The 23,891-nt window shown below is 39.6% G+C and overlaps 1 protein-coding gene across 2 annotated transcripts in view; it reads left to right on the forward strand.

Moving 5' to 3' along the window:
- The window catches only part of FRAS1 (Fraser extracellular matrix complex subunit 1), a 445,491-nt gene that overhangs the window by 237,088 nt on the left and 184,512 nt on the right, over positions 1–23,891 (forward strand). For both annotated transcript variants that reach the window (XM_054687966.1, XM_037530712.2), the window contains exons 16-19: positions 2,794–2,934; positions 5,100–5,240; positions 6,477–6,653; positions 21,774–21,914. In XM_054687966.1, the coding sequence (XP_054543941.1) occupies positions 2,794–2,934; positions 5,100–5,240; positions 6,477–6,653; positions 21,774–21,914 (600 nt within the window). The remainder of the gene's footprint in view (positions 1–2,793; positions 2,935–5,099; positions 5,241–6,476; positions 6,654–21,773; positions 21,915–23,891) is intronic.

The following is a 23,891-nucleotide window of genomic DNA, read 5'->3' on the forward strand; positions in this document are numbered from 1 at the left end:
TTACTTTTATCCTAATTACCCTTCTTCACCTAGGCAACTATATTAATTTTTATATTGAAATATAATTGACATGCAACATATTACTTTTAGGTGTGCAACATAATGATTCAATATTTGTATGCAAAATGATCACCATAAGTCAAGTTAATATCCATCACCATAAATACTTATAATACTTTTTTTTTCCTACAAGAGCTCTTAAGATCTACTCTCTTAGTAACTTTCAATATACAATGCAGTATTACTAACTATAGTTGCCACACTTACTTATTACACAGATGGAAATTTGTGCCTTTTGACCCTCTTTACCCATTTCTACCTCCTGCCTCTGGCTACCACCAATTTGTTCTTCTGTATCAATGAGTGTAATTTTTTTTTAAGATAATGCACAAGAGCAGGATCATATAGTATTTGTCTTTATCTGGGTGACTTATTTTACTTAGCATAATATCTTTAATATCCATCCATGTTGCCACATATGGCAAGAGTTCATTATTTTTATTTTATTTATTTTTTTTCTTTTTTTTTATTTATACAAGCACTGGGTACAGTCAGAAGCGCGGGAGAGTGAGAGAATTCACCAGAGCCAGAGCGGGGAGCAGAGCAGGCAGAAGGACCGAAGCACACTGCTGAGGGGAGCAGTGGGCGTGGCAGGAGAGGTCTGCACGCCATGCGGGACCCTCCTTCAGTGGCCGGGGAGCAGCCGGGGATCGAACCGGCGTTGCAGAGGCTGCAGGCAGCTTCGCAACCCAGCGCTCAACCGCTGCGCCACTGGGGAGGCCCAAGAGTTCATTATTTTTCATGACTAAACAATATTCCAGTGTGTATTTGTCCATTGATTGGCATTTAGGTTTTTTCCCTGTCTTGGCTATTGTAAATAATGCTTTGATGAACACATCTTTTCAAGTTAGTATTTTCATTTTATTGGGATAAATACACAGAGGTAGAATTATTTTAATTTTTATATCTTTGTGGTTTTAAGGACTTATGTAAATTGGATATTGTCATTTTGAGTATATAGTATATCTGGATATAGATATATAATTTTCTTAATGGTATTCTGTTCACAGTCTCTTCTTTTTTCATTCAGCGCGCTTTTAAGATTTACCTGTGTTGCTCTATCATCTACCCTTTGCTTCTTGCTGTTTCATGGTACTCCCTGGTCTGCATTTGTCATACATCATACATCCCCTCTTGTCACTAGAAAGTGCCAATGAACAACCTTAAATATGTCCCTTCTATGAGCCTGAGTGGGTGGTTCCTTGAAATTGATAACCAGGAGTAGAATTGTTGGTATCTTGACTCTGCATATTATTTATTTGATGGTTGACAAGCATCTACACTCCCAAGTACGAGGGTTCTTTCATCTCCATATTCTTGCCACCATATAGTATTATCAAGCTTGGAATCATTTTCTGGTCAATAGCCAGACAGGCCTTTGCCCTGAGCTCTAGACCTGTAAATCAGATTCTTTACTGAACTGCATGTATCCCAAAGTGAACCCATCAAAATCCCCACACTGCCTGGTCCTTCTTGCATTCTGTGAGTCACATCACCTATTCCCCAAGCTAGACCCTTGAAAGTCATTGAGGCACTTTCACTTACACAGCTCTAAAATCCATCACCTCATCCACTGCCAGGATTCAACTCCTAATCATTCCATTCTGTCAATTTTGCCATTGTTTTCCAATTAGGCCCTCAACTTTCCTTTCCCAGCCTTCCAAACTACCTTTCCAAGTGATCTGTCTTATACACAATCATGGCCGTGTTTGTATTTGTTTAAGACTAAGACATTGCAGAGTCTCATCCTTTCATATATGAGAACCTCTAGACTGTCATTCAGGTTTTTATAATCTGGTCCTTACTACTTCTCCAGCTGTATGGAATTTCATTTTCACTGGACAGCTGGAACTTTATCAGACTTTGGATTTGTAGTTGCCTTGTTACTTAGCTGGGATGTCTTTTCATCAGTCTGTCATGCTCAGATTCACTTCTCAAGACAGTGCTCAAGGGTTGCTTCTTCTGTGAATCCTTTCTGGCCTCTCATACCTCCTATGTCATGTACATTTTTGGACTTTTCATAGTGCCTTTACAAACTTGCCTGAGTCAATCTTTAATATCTCTGGCTTTGTGTGTGTCTTTCTCTTTCTATTAAATTAACAAACTCCTTAAAGGACTAAGATGGTTTTGTTTTCATGTTTCTACCACCTGGCACAGTACCTGATACAGGACTTAAGAAATGTTTTGGGGACTAAATGAAAAAGTAAGTGAACAAGTAGACCCCAGAGGATTGTGTAATATTCAATAATCTTAAAATAATTTTTATAGTGTGATCTTGCTTAGTTGAACTTTGTATTTCTGAATTCTCTCTCCAACTAGAAGTGTAAGATAAAATATAAAATGAGACATTTCAGACAAACTTAAACTGAAAAAGTATTCATTATTTATCTGAAATTCAAATTAGCTGGGTATCTGATTTTTTTTATTTGCTAAATCTGGCAACCCTACCTTCAAGGCTATTTTGAGTTTGAATTTCATATTAATTTGGATACACTGGTGGGTGTGCCCAGAGTGCTTGTTATACTTAGCTCAATGAATAATTCTTTGGTTCTCCATCAACTGTGAAAACAGGAAGTGAAGAGTCCTCTGAAATGTTGGATTCAAGGAATCAGAACTCAGCTGAACAGTCAGAGAATGAGATTACTATGTTCCTACCACTGTCAACATTATAAAGAATAGTTTCTCTATTCCTTTGCTCACAATTGACTTTCTCTTATGGGGTTTCCTCTTTAGCTTGTGACCAATCATGTAAGAACTGTGGTCCCAAGAGTGCCAGGTGTCTTACCTGTGTTGAGAAGATGGTATTACATCATGGGGAATGTATTTCCGAATGCCCTGGTGGGTACTATGCTGATGCCACTGGCAGATGCAAAGGTAAGTCATAGGTCATCATCATCATCATGACAAAGTATTTAATGCATGTTTGACTAAGTGCTCTGTGCAGCTCATTTAGGAATTAGTGTGTGAAATGGGAAAATGACAAATTAAAAGGAACCATTTTCTATAGAATCTGTGTATAGTGTAGAAGTGGGAGATTGGGTGGAGGCTGGAGGACTAGTGTGATTAATTTAAATAAAAGACATGTGTTAATCATCAATAGACATCATTGGTCCTTTTGAAATGCAGAAAGTCTTTAAGATTGACATTCAGTTCTTGTATACTTGTAAGCATCACTAAATTAGGTTGTAGGTATGACAGAATCATTTCTTAGATGGGTTTTATAAATGGTGTATTGGCAACTATAACACATCACAAAAATAAAGTAAACCAAGTCTGATAGCTTATAAATCTGAAGTCTATCTTTGGAAATTTGGTTTTATGTGCTATTTATGTATTGCTTGTTCCAGACGCATACAACCTAAGCTACAAAACATTACCATTTGAAGCTTTATAAGGTTCTACTTATATTAATATATCCTTGATGTGTGTCTCTTCTTGCAAGCAACTCTGGGAACTTACTACTGCCTGGGAAACCTTAATTGCCCCTCCTTTCTGAAATATACACACACAGTCTCATTTCTTCCTATGGTAGTCATGTTAGTGGCAGGTTATTTCGACCTGCCCCACAATCTCTTCTTTTCAACCTCCTCTTTATCTGCCAACCTCTTTACTTACCCAACTTCCAACCCCTTTCCTCAGCATCCTGCCTCCAACGGTCACATCCTACCTCCACATGCTCTCTCCCAGCTCCTGATTATTGTCTTCTGAGGCCTTCTACCCATATCTCACTCCTGCCCTAAGGATAAGCCATAGTGTCATTGTTTCTTAGACATGGGGATGTCCCACTGCTACCTCCTGTGACCAAAGAAGGGGAGAGGCATGCATGGCATTGTCATACATAGTGATCAGACTATTGAATATAATTCTTACTTAGAATCCTATCATGTCCCACTGGAACTATCTTAAATGACCTAGTCCAACTTCTCACTGAGCATATGTCAAGGAAACTAGGTCTACAGAGACCCAAATTGGCCAAATGCATCAATAAGTTGCTGGACAAGCAGTTAAAATTCCAGAGCTCTCAATTCTTAGACCCATGAATTTCCTAATTTTTCCTTTTCGGATAGTGTGAGTTTGGGTTTCGGACAGACCTCAGTCAGTCCCAGCCCTGCTATTAATTATCTCTGTCAACTTCAGTAAATTTTTTGGTTTCTCAAGACCTCAGTTTCTTCATCTGTAAAGTCTGACTAGTATTGCCTTCCTCCTACTATTACTATAAAGATTAAAAGTGGGAATGTATATAAGGAAGACACTTAAGCACTAAATGAAGGAAGTTAATAAATAGTAGGTAAAAGATAGAGCTTCCATATGATCCAGCAATTCCACTCCTAGGTATTTACCCAAATGACACAGAAACATTAATTCAAAAGGGCATCTGCACCCTTATGTTTATAACAGCACTATTTATAATAGCTAAGCTTTGGAAACAACCCAAATGCCCAAAAATAGATGACTGGATCAAGAAGATGTGGTACATATACACAATGGAATATTACTCAGCCATCAAAAAAGATAAACTCATGTAAGTTGCAGCAACATGGATGGAGCTGGAAGGGATCATGCTCAGCGAAATAAGCCAGAAAGAAAAAGAAAAATACCAGATGGTCTCACTCATAGCAGGAATCTAGAAAACCTAACTAAAGAACCAGGAAAAGGAATAACTGTAATAAAGAAAAAATCAAAATCAACAAGCAACTGTAAACCAGAGACACGCTATGGGGGGGTGGCGGGGAGAGGAGGGATTAGGGTCAAAATAAGGGGGGTGCAATTGTATGGGGAATATAAAAAAAATCTTAAAAATAAATAAAGAAATAAATAGTAGGTAGAGCACAGGTAAAAGATGGGTAAAGGGCATTGGCATTGGTGGCAGTTCTGGAAATATAACCATGTCTAAAAACTTTCCTTGGTCTGGTTTGATAGTTTGAGGGAGGGTTGAGAGTGCTTTCAGGGAGGGTTTCTTCCCATCAGGAGCTCCTACAGGAAGTGAGTCCTGTGGTCACTTGGTCCCATGGTGTTTTCCTTCTCATTCTCTTCCTCAGTTTGTCATAACTCGTGTGCCAGCTGCTCCGGACCCACAGCCTCTCACTGCGCAGCCTGTGTCAGTCCCCAGGTTCTGCGCCAAGGCCGCTGTCTGTCCAACTGTGGAGAGAACTTCTACCCTGACCAGGGCATCTGCAGAGGTATCAACAGTGTTGCAGTTGTTTTAGAGAGAATTTCCCAAGTTACTTTTCAGTGAAATTTTTCCTCTAGTGTGTCTGTTATAGTTGGGCATTTTATTTCATTAAAACATTTCTGTGAAGGTATCACAGAAATGAAAAAATCTCTTTGAATATTTGTGAAGACACTTAGAAGTCTATGATATTTTTCCTGGCCATTCTAATAATTTCCATTATCTAACATTAAAACAAAACCAAACTCTCATTTTCTTTTCTCCTAGAATGGCTAATGTTTTTCTTTGTCTTCATTTTGTTGTTCCCTGTAGAACTTCTGTTTGTTAATGATCCTGCTGAGTAAACTACAGTCACTAGCAATGCCTCTGGGCTAAGTAAAATGGAAAATCTTAAATAGCTATTTGCCAAAAAGGCTTTGGGCTCACTGGGAGGGCAGTGCCATTTGAGCTTTTTGAAACTAGAATATTGGGAGCAAATGGTTTAATTAAGTGAAATTAATTTATGTTTATTTATACATCAGTTACCTTGGAAAAGAATTTTACAATAGTTATAAGAAAAATGCATTCATACAAGGGCAACTGCAATAAATATTGTGAAATAGAAAATATTCTGAAGAACAAGAGAGTTATTTCGAAAGTATGCACGTGAGATAGTTTGAGTGCTCCATTTGGCTCTGATTCTCACCAGTGACCAGAGAAAACTAGAAACTATGATGGATTGTCAAATTCTTGTTGTTCAAGAGAGTCCTCTGCCTGTGTAGCAAAGCAGTCTTCTCATAAATTCTGAGAGGAATTTGCTGCCTGAACCCCTTTGTATTTGGTAAAATGCACAATAACACAGAGACCATTTGTACAAAAAAATGCAATAATGGTCTTGTAAGAGTACTTCCTAAAATCTTCCAGGAAAATGGAAGGACACGATATTAAATTGTCATTCAGTGAATATGTTTCTCTGGAGAACCAAGTCAATATTATCCAGTTTGCTGGGTTTTTTTGTTTGTTTTTATTTATTTTTTTCATGATCTAGCTTGAGAACACTTAGGAGATGGGACAATTTAACATTATTCTCATTTTGCTTCTCACAAGTTATCACCCTGTGCTTTGTACAGAACACTAAAAAAAAAAAAATTTAGATGGATGTGCATGTTGGACTTTCCAAAGTTGCTTTGATTTATGAGGGACTCCCCTTTGTTGTGGCATATATGTGATCCTTGGAATGTTTTCTGCTCTTTATTCCCCTTGGCAGCCTGTCATCCCTCTTGCCTGACCTGTGTGGGTGTAGAACCTTCTCACTGTACCCAGTGTAAGAAACCAGAGGAAGGACTACAAGTTAAGCAGCTTTCTGGGGCACACCCCCCCTCTGGAGAGTGTGTCTCCCAGTGTAGAGCCCAATTTTACTTGGAGAACACTGGGCAGTGTGAAGGTGAGTAAGCATGATTTGAAGTAATGTTCGGCAACTTCCAGGCTTAGCATTAGGGAGATCCTGTGAGGTGGGAGCAAAGCAGGATGCTTGCACATAAGATAGAGGACTGATGTGCAAAAGAATGTCCCCACAGATGTCCTCCCTTCCATTGTGAGTAACAGATGAACTGCAGGAACTAATCCCTTTTGCTTCACTGTTCCAAAAGTTATATTCTCTCAAGTTCCAGGAATCCTCAGAGTAGCTAAGAAAAACCTAGAGCTCATAGTAGAACCCCATTTATTACTTCTAATTTGCTACTCTGAGTAAGAATTAGTCTTTTCAGGGTAAAACCTGGACTTCTTTCAAAATTTAGAAATGATTCCTTCATTTTTGTGCCATTTATCTATAGAGAATTGATGCCACCCTCAATAACTTGATTCTATAACCATATTTATGTGGGTTTTTTGGTCTCCGGGGAGGTAAGGATGGCAACTTTTTAATCCTACAACCAAACTGACTTGACATTGGGTAAATTCTTTAACTATCTTGAAAAAGTATTATTACTCTTATTTTTTCACTGTAAATATGACATGTTCATTAAAGGAAATTTTGAATGTAGAAAAAGTAGAAAAGTAATCTGCCTACCACCTAAACTAAATTGCCTTTACCATTTTGCTATCATCTGTCTAAGTCTTTTTTCGTAAGCCTAGCTTTGAGTGTTAATTTTTACAATATAACTGTGAGCATCCTGCAGATTTTGTTTTGTAACCTACAAACCCACTTATTAAACTACTTTGAGATTGCTTTATTATACATCCTCACACAGAAATGCTGCATTTCAAGATTAGGTTAAAGATTTTGTACCCAGTGAGTCCTATGGCACAGTGGGAAGTGTGCACAATTGAAATATAGAGATCCCGGACCAGACACTTAAGCTCTCTGAGCCTTTGCATTCACAGGTTTAGAATAGGGATAATTATCATTCACACAGGCTTTTTACCAGGTGTAAAGGAGGTTAGGGATGTAAGGTACTTGGTAGATTGTAAAGTGTCTGTGATCACCTGGTATAAATCACAGTCCATACAGATAGGCATTTAGGAACATTATAGGAGTAACCTCCCTTCCCTGGAATGTCAGATGGCTCTGGGGATTGTCAGATGGTGCCTAGAAGTTAGGGGAAAATCATTACTCTCCAGGTACATATACTGGTTTCCTCCTTTGTGTGCATTGATTAAACTCTATGGCTCTATTTCCATAACCCCTTGTGAAATATGGGAATCTGCATTCCTAAGATTCCTACTGGCTTCGTAAAGCACATCAGTCTTCCACCCTGTGGTCTGACTACTTCCTGAGTTCTGTCCTGGGAGGTTGGTGCCTATCCTTTGTTAAGGCCCCCAAGACTCCTGGTGGGAAGGTGGGTTTTAAGAAGTGTTTTCTCCTTTCTAACTGCTTCTCAAATCTCTTCAATGGTTTTTATCAAACAAGCTTCCTTGGCAAGCCCCAAATCCCTTGAAGAAAATAATTACAGTTCTTAGCCCCTGCTGGATATAAAGAAAGTACAGGGAGAAAATACAAAGAGCAAATAGAAATTCACTTCTTCCTTTTTTCAAAAACCATGTTGTTATAGAAATGATTTTTGACTTGTTGGAATCTTTGCAACCAGCCTGCATACTTTTACACAGAGGTGGACTGTGTGATCAGAGGTATTAGAGGAAACCACAGAGATATTAAACCTCCAGAAACACCAGTCTTTCCAAGAATTCAAAGAGATGTACTCTGAGACCTTGGCTTTTATAGCACCAGGCTGAAACTCAGGCCCTTTGAGCAGCCTGGAGCAGATTCCTCATGATGGCCTGTCAACTCTGCTTTTTCTTCTTGATTTCCTTAGGAGAAATCAAGAACTCTTCCGAGCCCACTCAGTGTGGTTAGCTCCTTCCCACAATTTTGAACACTATATTGAAAGAAAAGTAAGGATTTTGGGTTGGGAACAGAAAAGAAAAACAAAAATGATAAATGTTTTTAAAAATTAGAATTGTAAATGACAATTAGAGTGACCAGGATACATAGCCAAAAACTATGTTGTCATTGAGCCAGGCACTAGGAGAGGTAACATACTTGTTTTTTTCACCTAATTTTGACAGCAACCATATGGGACAACATTTGGCGCAGCTAAAACAGTTATTTTAGAGGAGAAGATACTGGGACTTGAGTAAGTTAGGCTGTAACATGCTCAAGGTTGTATGGCTGGCACAGAGTACAGATGAGCAGGAAAATAGATCAGCCAGCTAGAATGTTCATGCTCTAAATGAGGACGCGGCCACTGTCTCTGAGTGGGCAGAAAAACATCCTGATATTGCAGGATTGCGTGTTTTAAATGTAAGAAAGTGTTCTTGACAAAAGTGAGTTATCTGGGAATTCCTTAATACAGACACCTTTTAGGAAGGATTAGAATATAATTCCCCTGGAATGGTTTAATTGTGGTCCCATGTGAAAAGAACTAGATTAACTTCCTGAGTCATTTGTAACCCCATGATTTTATGCATGTTAGCTTAATATTGTTAGGTACCCCACATATAGCTGTCTACTCACATTTATTACCAAATCCCTGTGCAAAGTCTACTTGGTAGATTGCTGTACTCGATTTATAAGTGATGAGAATGTGGCAGAAAGAGGTTAATAGAGTTGCCCGAGATTCCATTGGGAAACTGAGTGTAACCAACAATTGTTTCCAACCTTACCTGCACATTAAGTTGTTGATTGATGTATTTTCTGTCACTCATCCCATATCTCTGGAAACCTTCCTGCCATCACACAATCTGTTCCTTTTTCAATTCTGCCTAAGTGTTATTTATAAAATCAGGCCTGGGAGTCCTGTGAGATTGCATGGGCTGTCCTCAACACTCCCAGAAATACCCTTGCCTTTTTGCAGAACATTTAAAAAGATTGGAGTATCTCGTGTGTGTGTGTGTGCGCGCGTGCGTGCATGTATGAGTGTGTGCACATGTCATTGAGAGTTTATTTTATAGCACTTTGATTTCAAGTGTTTTTCTCTTCAGAAGAGAAAAACAACTATTTTCTGGAATTCTCTTCCCTTTCTCTGAGACTGCAGTGTGGAGTGATTAGAATATTACTGCAGCTAATGAAAGCAAGAGGCAGATGCTTTGCAGGAAGAAGCAATTTACTTTGAGTCTGAAGTGGTGTCAGAAGTTATCATAAAAGTTTCTACTCTGAGCTACAAGGTAAATCCAAGAATTATCCAGTAGAAGTTAAAGTAAAAACACTCCAAATAGACAAAAGTCAAAGTCTATGACTGAAGGATAAAAAATTTAAAATTAACGGTGACCAAACAGAACATTTTTTATTAGTAATCTGTCTTTATTCATTCCTTCCATAAATGTCTAGTGAGTGTCTCCTGGGTAGCAGGCATTATCTAGGCACTGGGGGCATGCTCATGCGTTAGATGAGATTCCTGCTCCTGTGGCATTTATATTCTAGTGACTGAAACAGGTAATAAAGAAAGAAGTGAATAATAACAAAAGCAATGAAGCCCATGGTGTACACTTGGCCAGGGTACAATGAAGTGGGGAGCAGGGTGTATGGGGGGGATGAACAGGTAGGCCAAGATGGGTTCCAAAGCAAAATGCTCTAGTGAGAGGCAGATGGGCTGCCTGCATGTGCTAATCCTATGTTTTTGGCTCCTTCTCAAAATTAAACTTGAGAACTTCAGACGAAGGAGCTTTGGCAATATGCTTCTTATGCACTTGGCCATAGTATGGCAGAATTACTGGTACAAAAGAGGATCCGTTACTAGTTATGAAAGATAATTTGGAGGCATTTTCAGTTGTTAACCAAAGTTGTGCATGTTTGTTAGATATTAACATTTTGGATGAGCTAAAAGGATTTTAATAATTTTATCCAAAATTGATTCCAGCTGTTTCATTATTCAAGTTTAAAATAAATAAAAAGACAGAACCCAAGAAAAAACCATTTGTCCCCTTACCCAAACCAAACAAATTACTAGTTAATAGACAGTCCATGTCCTGCAAAACAACATCAAGAAGCCATCCCTACCTTTTCACTCATTTCCCCCTCACTGACTTTCCTTGCTCTGTGAGTTGACTTGAGTGTAAATGACATTCCCAGGGCAGAGATTTGCAAAGCTCCAGGGGTGCCATTCTCATTGTAATTTAAGTGGCAGGTGCCTCCTGGAGTCATTCAGTGGCCATCCAGCCAGAGTGGCTGTACATGAAGCCAGAGGAGATGGATAGGAGGATGGAGTGCCTGTCACTGGGTAACTTCCCCACTTGCCTGCTCACTTTTCTGGCTTCCTGGCTTCAGGTCAGATTGCTCCACTCCACCTAAGACTCCTCTTCCCCTCTTGTTGAAGGTCTTTTTTTAAAGAAGTCAATTATTTTGAAGACTAAGCTTTAAGTTGAGTTCCCTCTAGAGTAGAGCTTCATATAGGAACCTCCTGGGAATCTTATTAAAATGTGCATTCAGATTTACTAGGTCTGAGATGGGGTCTGTTTCTGCATTAATAACAAGCTCCCAGGTGAGGCTGATACTCCTGATCCTTGGATTATGGTTAGAATAATCTAATTAAAGAAGGATAAGTGCTTCAATTTATTACTGGTATACTTTTTTCTAACTGAAGCAATTAAAAATCCTAATTTTTCTTTCTTTTCATTGCATGTATTATATATGTTACAGAAACCTTTAGAAAATGCAGATAAGGGGCCTCCCCTGGTGGTGCAGGTGGTTGAGCACAGCGCTGTGAAGCTGTCCACAGCCTCTACAGTGCAGGTTCAAGCCCAGCCCCCTGCGGAGATATCCACATGGCGAGGCAGACCTCTCCTGTCTCGCCCGCTGCTCCCCTCAGCAGTATATTTCGGTCAGTCTGCCTGTTCTGTTCCCTGCTCTGTCTCTGGTGAATTCTCTCACCCTCCTGCATATCTGGCCTGTACCCTGGTTCTTGTATAAATAAATAAATCTTCAAAAAAAAAATGCAGATAAGAGAAAAAGAAAACAAGACATCAATTACTAGGTTATCCAAACTTAAAATCTATATACTAAAAATACATCCTAAGAAATTAAAATATTCAACAAATTAATAATGAATTTTGTAGTTTAAATAAGTCACAAATATTGCTTAAGTTTAAAATATTCATTGTTTATCTAAAATTTAAATTTAACTAGATATCCTTTATTTTATGTGATCATTTTACCTTGAGATAATCTTAAATCTTTTGATGTAGATTCTTACAGTTATGTATGCACACATATATACATACCACATTAAAGTTTATAAATTATTTGTAATCAAGAATTTTATTGGAAATCCCATGAATTTACATTTACTTCCATTAATAGATGATGAAGGTGAGGCTTAGAGTAATTTAGCAATGGGGAATACAGGACATCATTGCTCAAGAAATATTTCCTTATTTCCAAATCCATATCCCTTGTTCTTCATTTAATACTTCAATTTAATTTTAGACCAGGCCACCTCAATTAATGGTGCGGCTCAGTCATCATGTCAACATTTTGGCAGTGAACATATGCACATGGTCAAGATGGTCAGATTAGCCATGTACTGATCCCTGTTCTGTGGCAAATTCATGATGGAGTCTTTCAATTCTCATGAAGTTCAGCAAAAGAATTCAAGATGACATAATTCTAAGGAAATTAGTTTATTTTAAAAATGAAATCTCTACTGCAATAGTGAATTTTCTTTACATATCTTTATTGTGTCCATAGAAACAATACCCTTTAAGAAAGAACGCAGAAATAAGATGACTTCCAGTTGCCCTATTCCTGCACTGGCAGCATTTCATTATACTTAGAATAGTCATGGAACTTTGGTCAGGTAAACAGCAGGGAAATTTTAGCAACTAAAATTTTCCAAGCCTTGTTTTTCAGTCCTGAAGATGGTTTTGCCTTGCTAGACTGGGTCATACTGTAAGGACAAATTTGTACAAAATCAATAAAGATTTGGAATCAATTTTTTAGCCCCTTTTCCAGTTTTGTGATATAACTGACATATAGCGTGGGATTGGTTTATGGATTACAATACCATGATTGGTCATATGAATATATTACAACATGATTACCACAATAAGTTTAGTTAACATTCATCACCTCACATAGTTGTAATTTTTTGTGTGTGATGAGAACTTTAAGAGCTATTCTCTTATTTAAAAGTAAGAGTAACTTAAAAGTATGTAATACAGTATTGTTAACTGGGGTCACATGCTATCAAGTATACCCCTAGTATAACTCTAGGACTTATTTTTTAAAAGATTTATTTATTAATGCTTACAAGAAATGGGGTACAGGCCAGAGGTGTGGGGCGTGAGAGGATTCACCAGAGACAGAGCAGGGAACAGAACAGGCAAAATACACTGAAATACACTGCTGAGGGGAGCAGCGGGTGAGACTGGAGAGGTCTGCTGTGCCATGTGGGTAGCTCCCTGGCTGGGGATTGAACTCATGCTTCAGTGGCTGCGGATTGCTTCATAGGTTGTGTCTTAACCCCTTGCGCCAGCAGGGAGGCCCCTACCTCTAGGCTTATTTAGCTTATAACTGGAAATTTGTACCTTCTGACTCCTTTCATCCATTCTTCACCCTCATTTCACCCCCGCTTCAGGCAACCACCAATCTATTCTCTGAACCTTATCACTAAGCCAGCTCTAGCTCTTGGTTGCCTTTCAACATTCATGATTGTCCAGACTACTTTCTTTGTTCTTAGCGGCTCCCTATAGTTGAAGGTGTGCAAGATCTGTCATTGCTCCAATGGGGAGATCTTAGTCAGCTCCTAGATGCAGGCATGATTGGAAACCAGATGGACTCTCAGACAGTAACCTTTAGAGTATACAAGTAGAGCTCTAGAGAGAAAGACTGGGAGCTGGACTTTCTGTCTGCAACTTCTGTGGGAGCCCTGGGTGGAGGCAGGCTGGGCCTCTAGTAAAGAACTGTTTGTTTGCAACAGTCTCATTGAACTGATAAGCTCCAGCCCCACGAACCACCAGAGCCAGTCTATGAAGTGGTCTCTAGGCAGCAGTTGCAAAGCTCAGGTACCAGACTTGTATTCAAACCCTTTCCAGGGCTGAGGTAGAGAATGAATATGGTCTCCACTGCTCTTCCAGATCTCGAGAGGATTGCACACTATTGGCCTCTATTTTGTTTTAAATTAGAAGCCTAAACCTTGGGCTTTAGCTTTTAAGATATGCAAACAGGTCTCTTTTGAGAAAGGCGTAGAGAAGGGCATTTCTCACTACTATCCATGTGCTGAGCCCTGAGGGAGAACTCAACAAGTTTATGTGAATCTGTTAAGAACTCTTTGTTTGATAGCCTTATTGATCTCATGAACATAAGTCCTGTTGACTTTCAGTACTAGGATTTGGGGTGGGGGATCTATGCCTTAGGAGTTCTTAAACTTGGGGTGTTAGACATTGGACATCATTACTACTGTGAATTCAGTTTGATAGCTGTTTATTAAAGAAGTTATTCAGGGCTGAACTATAGACTTAGATCATGAACAGTCAACCTATTTCGCTGAGTGACTGACCCATCTTCAGAGATTTGGTCTCAGTTTATATAAATGAGTTACCTACACAAGGTACATAATTCATTCAATAGCAAGGAAAAAAGATACATTTGAATAATTTCTAACATTTTTAGTTACTAGAGAGGTTGGTTTCTACCATTGTTGGTTAATGGTTCAGGAGAAGCATTATTCATAACTTCAAAGTGATGACTTAATGTTACAAAGTCAAATTAGAGCATAAAAAAGTTACATGGACCCAAGGTTATTTGAATCTGGTGTCCTACATAATACCCCTACAGACACAAAGTATAGTCAGGACATTATCTCATGCTCTTTCTTCCACCAACTCATAAACATGACAGTGGCGGACATGGTACATGGAGATTTCCAGGTGTTTTGTTGTTTCTTGCCAGAGGCTTCTTCACAACAAACAAACTTATTTTGCTGACTCGTTTCTGAAGTAGCTCTGCAGCATTGTCAGATCAGGGGAGAGATTTCTAACAGAAAGCAGAATTCTTTATTCTTTTTAATCTACAGATTTTTCACTCTTCAGGGAGAAGCTGGGTGTAGGGTGCTCCCACAGATTGTGTATCATTGTGCCAGGGTTGGGGTTCATGGAAAAAGTGTTCCTCAAACTTTCCCACCCATTTCGATGTAAGTTTTTTCTTATTTTCCTGACATATAGGAATCACTCAGGTTGTTTCTGAACTTCTTTCTAAAGGAATTGTCCCATGTGTAGGTGTGGATTTGGTGTGCTGTGGGAGGAAATGAATTTAGGAGCCTCCGGTGTCACTATCCAGGACGAGGACACCAACTTTTTTTTTTTTTTAATAAAAATTCGTCACTCATGTAGTATATTTAGATGATGATCTGTAATGACGTACAATTAAAATAGTATATAAATCAATGTTACTTCAATAAACTTTTTTAAAAAGAGAAACTATAGGAGGAACAGAGAGAAACAGTGAAGTCAGCCAAACTCATACCTTCCCCTACTTTAGGGCTTCTGTGCTGAGGAAGGGCAGAAGTTCTAAACTGGATAAAAGATTAAAGCTTTGAAATCAACTAAATGGGCCTTAACAATATGGTATCTTTGTGAAGTTTTATCCAGGAATTGAAATAAAATAGTAGGGGCCTCCCCGGTGGCGCAGCAGTTGAGCGCTGGGTTGCGAAGCTGCCTGCAGCCTCTGCAGCGCCGGTTCGATCCCCGGCTGCTCCCCGGCCACCGGGTGAGGGTCCCACATGGCGTGCAGACCTCTCCTGCCGCCCGCTGCTCCTCTCAGCAGTATGCTTCTGTCCTGCCTGCTCTGCTCCCCGCTCTGGCTCTGGTGAATTCTCACACCCTCCCATGCTTCTGCCTGTACCCAGTGCTTGTATAAATAAATAAATAAATCTTTTTTAAAAAAAAGGAGAGAAGTTTACCAATTATTTTAGCCAATTGATTAATTTTCTTTAGGTGAATTGGAAGAAATAATATATATTGTATTTTGATATATTTTATTGTTGTTAAGCTTCACCAGAGGCCTAAGGCAAAGAGTTTTAATTAAAGAAATAAATTGGCAGGAGTCTGCCTGCTCAGCATAAGAGTATGTTACTATTTATGAAGGTGGGATTCCCTTGCATTAATTGAATAAAATACATGGCATCTATATTAAGCAACCCTCTTTAATGTAGCCTCTAGAGTGCTGACATAAGCTATACAAAGGCATGCCTCCTGGTAATATTCAATCTTCTTCACTTTCCCCTTCTTGCTTTTCTAACAGTGTGCTAGCCTTTGGGACTCAAAAGATGAAAAAGATATAGACCATGCCTTAAGGATGGCATAATCAAGTAGGGGAGACTGACATCTAAACAAGTAATTAAAAGAACATGGTATATGTTACAATAACCGTATGCACAGGACAAGATACAGAAAAAACACAAAGGAGACTGACCCTGTCTCGGGGAGAGGCTATGAGGAAAGACTTGCAGAAGAAAAACTACATCATCCGGCTGTTAAAGAATTCATGGAAGTTCACCAGCAAAGTAGGACATTGTAGGCAGAGGAAATGGCAGGTACAAAATGTGCGTAGTGGAGGTGTACAGGGTATTTGGTGTTTCCAAAGCATGAAGTCCAAAGTAGTGAATGGTGGAGAATGGTACTGGGACATGGGGTTGAGTCATATCATGAAGTACTTTATATACAGTGCTAAGGAGTTCAGAGTTTACACTGTTGCTGTTAGAGAACAGTAGGGTAAATGAATTGATCAGGCTTTTCATGCCACGGGCCTCTATGGCTATCACCTGCAACCGATTGTGCTTAATCAGAAGACTCTTGGGAGCATGGGCATGGGGCATCCATGCCTGATGGTGGACACCTGGAGTATGGGGGTGTGCGCATGTGCAAGTGTGCACATCTGAGCCTAGAGTTCAGGGATATAAGGGCAGCATCACTCAGAGACAGAGGACAGCTATGGGAAGGTGACTGCAAGAGGACGAGCTGTGTGACTACAGAGAGGGAAGACCACAAGAGAATGCCAGAGACAGCCCAGAGAAAGCAAAAAGATTCACTGGGGCCTGGGAGGTTTACCAGACCCACCAGACCCACCCACCCACCCTGCACCTAGTTTTCCCACTCACTGCAAGAACCATTAAAGGATCTTAAGTAAAGGAATACTTTGATTAATTTGCATTTTATAAAACTCTTACTGGTGGTGGTAGGGCAGGTAAATGGGAAGAGACAGTGGGGTTGATAGGAAGCTATGGCCCTAATTCATATCATGAATGATCGGGAAGATCTGCAGTAGAGGGTTAAGTTGCGATAGATTTGATGGAGATTTCGAAAGTATGGAGCAACACACTTGGACTTGTTGTGGAAATGGAGAAGTACAAGTCTAAGGTTTTCAGCATGAGCAATGAAAGGGTGTGCTACTGAGTGAAACAGAGAATACAGGAAGAAAGATAATGGAGGGGGTAGGATAATGGGGTTGGGATGTGGAGACAGAAAGTATGTGATGTCATACTTTACATAAAGTGGATATGAGTGATATTTTGGAAATGAGGAGTACAAGTTACCCATGAAACCATGCAGAAATATCCAAGCAGAGATATCCCCTTAGGCAGTTAGATTTATGTAATTGGAGTTCAGGGTAAAGGCCAGAGCTAAACACATAAATTTGGGGCCCACCAGCATAGAGGTCATTGTTAAAACTATGGATAAGTTTACCCGAGAGTAAGAAAAAAATAAGGTCAGAGAGTGCAGTTTTGATAGCTCTAGTATTCATGATGTAAACAGAGAAGGGCTGAAAAGAAATGATCAAAGAGCTAGGAGAACTAGAAGGGTGTGCTACTACTTTCTCAATACCATCCACCCCGTCAGTCAGCAGAAACTCATTATTAAGAATTTATGATATGGGCCTCCCTGGTGGTGCAACGGTTGAGTGCTGGGCTTGCTAAGCTGCCCGCAGCCTCTGCAGCACCAGTTCAATCCCCGGCTGCTGGCAAGGGTCCCACATGGCGTGCAGACTTCTCTTGCCGCACCCGCTGCTCCCTCAGCAGTGTACTTCATCAGTCTACCTATTCTGCTCCCTGCTTTGGCTGTGGTGAATTCTCTTACCCTCCCGCGCTTCTGACTGTACCCAGTCCTTGTATAAATAAATAAATAAATCTTTAAAAAAAATTTATGATATTCCAGGCATAGGAAGCATAATAGGTACCTCAGAAAGCACAAAGATGGAAAAACTGTGATTTTTACTATGCTTCAGTATGAAGCAAGATGGGGGGAGTGAGGATGTTCATCAAGTTAATTTAAAAAAACAAAAGAAGAAAAAGAAGTTGAGGGAAATAGGAGGACCAGTGTGGTTTGACTTAACTCATCTCAACTCTCACCCTTATTGCAGTACTCCCACGTATATCCAGCAGGATTTGATATTTACATCATCATTTGAGAGACGCCTCCTTCAAAAATTGTTTTTCACATGAAAAGCCAAGAAATTTTAGGTGATATGAAAATAATGATGTTGAGCCATTTTTTATGTCATTACAAAAAAGTCATAGTAGTGATCATTGTCTGCAATTTTAATGGAAAATGGATAAAAATGATATATTTTAATTATTTTAGGTGAAATTTTTACTTGAGTCAATTTAATTGGACTTTACAACCATCTTGGGACACTTTTAGGGTTGACATTTTTAGTGTTTAAAGAGCTCAGTTATGCATTTCAGAAATATACTTAGCCATCAACTGGAAAGTCACTCTAAAAATGGAGTGTTACGTTAAGAAATTATTCATAGAACTTCTTTCAAAGCTCTTCCATATATGCCCTGTAATGGGGTTAGTCTTCCTTGAAGGATCTCAGACTTCAAACCAGAACTCCTGCTATGAAATCAGCTTCCATAGACAGATAAAGCCTCATAAAAATCACTGAAATAGTGTAGACATTTCCAAAACCAGCACAGATTTAAAGTTTCAGGAGAGTGTTTTAAAGGCACAGATGTAAATGCCTGTACCTACAGAAATAGTGCTTTAGAAAGAAAAAGGCACTTTGAGAAGATCATGACCCCACATATCCTATTCCCTCTGTGCCATGTGGTAGCTAACCAGTTCATTATCTATTTGGTTCTTAAACATTTCCAATAAGATTATTCTGAAGTTTGCCATGGTGATGTCTAGTGATGTTGAGTTGTGAGATGCAGTGGAGAGTGGGTGGCTATGGGGCTTTTTCCTGAAATTCTTGGCCTACAGCTTTTCAACTTGACATCCTCTTTGCTTCCTGTTTTATATAATTTAACAATAACCTTTCTTCACACTGAGCCAAGTTATCACATTCACTTTGTGACGAAATGGAAGAAAATAAGATATGCTGTGTGATAATAATGAATGCATTAAATCATCTTTCCCCAATTTTCAATTCTGTAATAATATGCTACAGTTTCCTGTTTATTAGGGCTGCATAACAGGAAGAGTTAGGGATTGTAAAGTATCATAAAAACATATTGGTATTATCATAGAAATAGTTAAGTATGTAGAAATACGTTGCTTCCCCAAATTAATCTAGAAAGCTTTGTCTTGACAATGTAATTTAGCTATTTTTTGAAATATTACTGACTTACTTTGCATTACATGCGGTTTCACCTTGTGCTAAACATTTCTTAAATAATGAGGTAATGTGTACCCTTCTTTTATAATATTTGCTTAAACATCAGCCTATGAATTCCATTTTGCTTTTTTAAAGAGGAATTATTTTCTCAGTGAAAATACTTGGGAAAAAAGTTCCGTGACTTTTGCTAATGGAGCTGTTAAGAGAATCTAAAAAAATGAAAGGGAATTATTTAAAAATTGGGGCTCTAGCTCTGTTTTCCATGTAATAATTAATATTGTTGAACAGAAATAAAACTGTACAATATATCCAGGGATGATAACCAATAATAGCCACCAGTATAGCAAGGCACCACCCTGTCAGATGAATTCTGTTCTTAGGTCTTAAAGACCTCCTGTTACAGTTGTTAAAACTTCAGGCACTGGATTATAGATGAAGCAAGGGACTAGGGTGGGGCCAAGGCTGCAAAGGAGCCTAGAAGACCTAGGACAGCAGCCACATTCTAATAGTTTACTTTAACAACCAGGACTTCTGGACCAGGACATCCACTTATATCAGCCCCATGTATATCAAAAATTGTATGCTGCATTTTAATTGGGAATTGCAGAAATGGAGACTTCAGTGGTATAAAGTCAGATCTTGTTCTTCTAATTTGCTGGTCTCTAAACCTTCTGGGTGTTCAGTAGAAGGACAGAGAAGGCAAAGAGGAAACTCAAAGTAGTGTACCTGAAGTGGGTGGGTTTTTTTCACTGTACAGGTATTTGAAATGCATCGGATCATCTGTACAGGTAAGAGCCAGCTTGTTGTCTTACTCATGGTGTATCCGTAGTACTTTAACCTACTTGCGGTTTAATAATCTGTGAATGAATGAATGAATGAATGTGAATGGCTGCTGTATCAAAATGTAAGTTTTATTATGCAGGAATAGGAAGTGGGCACCTCTCTTGTGGCGCAGGGGTTAAAGTCTCAGCGCTATCAAGCTATCAGCAGCCACTGTGGCATAAGTTCAATCCTGGCCAGGGAGCTAATCCACATGGCCCAGCAGACTTCTCCTGTCTCTTCCACTGCTCCCTCAGCAGTGTATTTCAGTGAATCTGCCTGTTCTCCCCCATTGTCTCTGGTGAATCCTCCACCCCTCGCACCTCTAGCCTGCACCCCAGTTCTTATATGCATAAATAAAAATAAATTTTTTTAAAAAAAAGGAATAGGAAGGTCAACAGATCAGGAGAGGTTTGTTATTGAAAAGATATTTGTTAGTCACAGTTCCCAAAAGGAAGAAACACTTGACATGATGCACGGGGCCACAAGGAGAAGAAGCAAGGTGTGTTAGGAGGCCGAAGGAACAAAGGGAAAAATATGGGCAAGAACTTTTAATGTTGTTTCTGTTGGAAAGCATACAAGGTAAGCAGACCTAGGAGGGCTAGTTTGAATGATTTCAGTGGAGTTAGGGGTGTGGGGTCTCCAGGTGTTTGGTATCTGGCTCTGGGTGGGTAGGGCAGGGATAGTGGTCCTGAGTGAGCATAAGAGCTCAGTAGAGGAGGAGATGGGTGCATGGATTCTGGATTAGTTAATTCATATGTGAAAGATGCCTTCACAGGCTAGTAATTTACTATTTCTAGCAACTGGCTAGTTCTGGGAGGGCTAATCTCACTAAGACTAGACACTGATCATGCCGAAGCATCAGAAACATGGAAAATAGAATGTGTGATTAATCCATTGGCCATGGGAAATGACGCTATATCCTTTTATATTCAAAGGTCTGATGGAGGCAAGTAGAGATATTCTCTTTCTTTTTCCTTCTACCATTCTTTTTAGATATGTGAGTAATTTAACATAGCACTTAATGGTATTAATTACAGCTAAGATCTATTGAGCCCTTATGATGTGTTCAGCACTATGTAAGAACTCTACATGCATCAACACAATTAGTGTCCCCAACACCCCATGTGGTGTGGATAGTTTATATTCTCATACATAAGCAAGTAGGAGCCTTCAGAAATTACAGAACTCAGTCAAAGTCACTTAAGAGTTGTGTGTCTAAATGTTGGGCAGTTCCTCTCACTGGTCTATGCCCAGTTGCCATGAGAGAGTAAGAACCATATAAACCAGGCGGAATCAATAAATAAGCTCCCATCACACATCTTTTTAATTGGAGCAGTCCGCTAAAAACAGTTCATTGTTTGATGGAGCAACTGTCCAGAGGAAAGGAGACCTGTTTTGTGGTTTCTGTTCTTGATTTGACATTTACTAAGAATGGGGATGTTGGAAGGATGAAATGTGTGACTCTGCAAATGGTTATTTCTCTTTGTGGCATTTGTGCCTTACTTCATCTGGGTTCCACGAAAGCTTGCTTTGTAGAATAGGACTTCGAGTATGTGAGATGTGTGCCCGACCTTGGGAAAGCTCAGTGCGTGTGCAGAACGTGTGCCAACCCAGGAATGTCTACAGGACTGACGGAGTGCCCCGCATGTCATCCTCGGTTTTCCTGATTTCTCTTCTTCTTTCTCTTTCTCCCAGCTTGCCATCAGTCCTGTCTCGGGTGTGTCGGGAAGAGTGCATACAACTGCACAGCCTGCTGGCCAGCCCACGCGCTCCTGGATGGGGAGTGCTTCTCCCATTGCCCAGATGGATACTTTGACCAGGCAGGCAAGTGTACTGGTGAGTATGTAACATGCCAGGGCATAGTTCCTAGGCCCATGTTCTTTTTCATAATGCAGTCAGACACTATAATTAGAAATTTGTCATACCAAAGGGTGAGGACTGGGCTATAAATCCTTGTCTTGAACTTGGAGTAAAGGCACAGTGTAAGCAGAACAAGTGAAATCTTGTTCTTCCAATAGGAAAATATCTGTGAAATGAAAACTTGAAAACAGTTTAAACCCTGCACATTCAGCAAGGAATGGGTTCTGTGGTGGTCATCACGGACACAAGCTCCCAGAGACCCTAGCATTTGTACAGGATCAGGCCTTTGGCATTAATGCTGTACTTTTCAGCCCACTTCCCCGGGCTACAGCCTAATAGAACAAAAGGAGAAAGAGGTGTTTATTTTCTTCTTTGACATGTCAATCCAATACGTTTTTTTTAAGAGAGCCTTTATATTTCAGTACGGGAGATTCTAGAAATTACTAGTTAAGATTAGTTCAGTGTTTTATTGGCATTGACAAAATACTAAAGTTTAAGCACCTTACTTTAGCACTGTTTTCTTGTATCTATTAAAAGACAGAACACATTCTATCGTGATCACTATTTTATTTTAAAAATAGACTGTTGTGGCCAGCTTATAGGAAAAAGCCCATGGTTATGACAGTTTATTACATGTATTTATGGAGCTGGAAAACAGGTAGTATACATTTATAAAATATTTAAAAATAAGTTAATACTTGTTAGATTCCTTTGGTCTCAAACTCCAAAAAGGAAATTTAATGTGAGCACAAATCTAGACGATTGAAGATCAATATTATAGTTCCTTTGGAATCTTCTTTACCCAAGTACCTTTTTAATCTCTCTAGGCCCCCGATGGGCTCCTTGCTTTAAACACCTTATCAAGCACAAGTGGAGAGTGATCCTGGTTTCTTTGTCATTGAGGTTGTCCTTGAAAATTGTCTGTCCTTATGTGTGTTCCTCCTTGTCCATCCAGCTGTTTTTGTGTGTGTGTGTTTTTGTTTCAGAGGGTAAGTTTTAAGTAGCTCTAACTCTGCTTTGCCTATGCCTCTGTCTGCTGGAAGCCAGCAGATGGATGGGACCATGAGCAGCAGGGCGCCCAGGTCACTGAAAATCTACTAGCAGGGAAGAGGAACTGGGTGGTAGAAATCATCCTCAGACCACTAATATCTTTTCGGCTGGAGGATTCAAAGTTGAGAGCTTTAGGAATGCAGGGGTGAGAGCTAATGCCTGCCTTCTAATCAGCAGTTCATTTTCTTGCTTTTTTTAAAAACTCTTTATCTTCTCCTGGCTTCTCACCAGAAGTGAGAGGCGGCTGATTTTACTCAAAATCTATGCCTTTGCTTTCCACCAAGTCTGAGCCAGAAGGGAATTTTTTTGTTGACAGTTCTAGCAAGCTGTACCCAGCTCTGGTCCCTCACCTCCCCTCCTCTTGGAATGAGACAGGCTTAGACCTCCTCGTCCTTGGCAGAAAAATCCTTCAATCTCCTTCCATGTGCTCACTCCTGCTGCCTGCCTTGGCAGCACGAATGCATCTGCAGCTGCAACTTCTTTTATTTCTTGCCATCCTTCTCTTTATTGCCTACACCTACTGTGACTCACTTGTTTTTTATTTAGTATAGTACCTCTGATTAACTTGGTGGTTTTTCTGGGGGAAATACAGGTCTAAGGAGTAGAACTTCAAATACAGTTCATGATAACTACCTGAAATCATCTCTTTCTTGTTCTTTGTATTGTAAGAAAGTATTGCTGCTGAAACAGACATCCACGTTGTGACCTGAGGGAGAGGAGGCTGGCAACTGAGTCTAGTGAGAGGTTTGGTTCCCCTTGCTGTGTATGGTTTCCTGTCTATCTGCCAGGAATTTCTGAGAAGTGAAATGGCTCCCCTCTTCTCCCAGTCTTGCTCTATTTGAATCATGGTATTTCAGGGAGGGTGTATCTTATCACTTACTCTTCTGCTCAGTGTCTGTGATC

This window comes from Talpa occidentalis, unplaced genomic scaffold (assembly GCF_014898055.3).
Source record: "Talpa occidentalis isolate TD23 unplaced genomic scaffold, MPIMG_talOcc4v2.1 talOcc4.6, whole genome shotgun sequence".
NCBI lineage: Eukaryota > Metazoa > Chordata > Mammalia > Eulipotyphla > Talpidae > Talpa > Talpa occidentalis.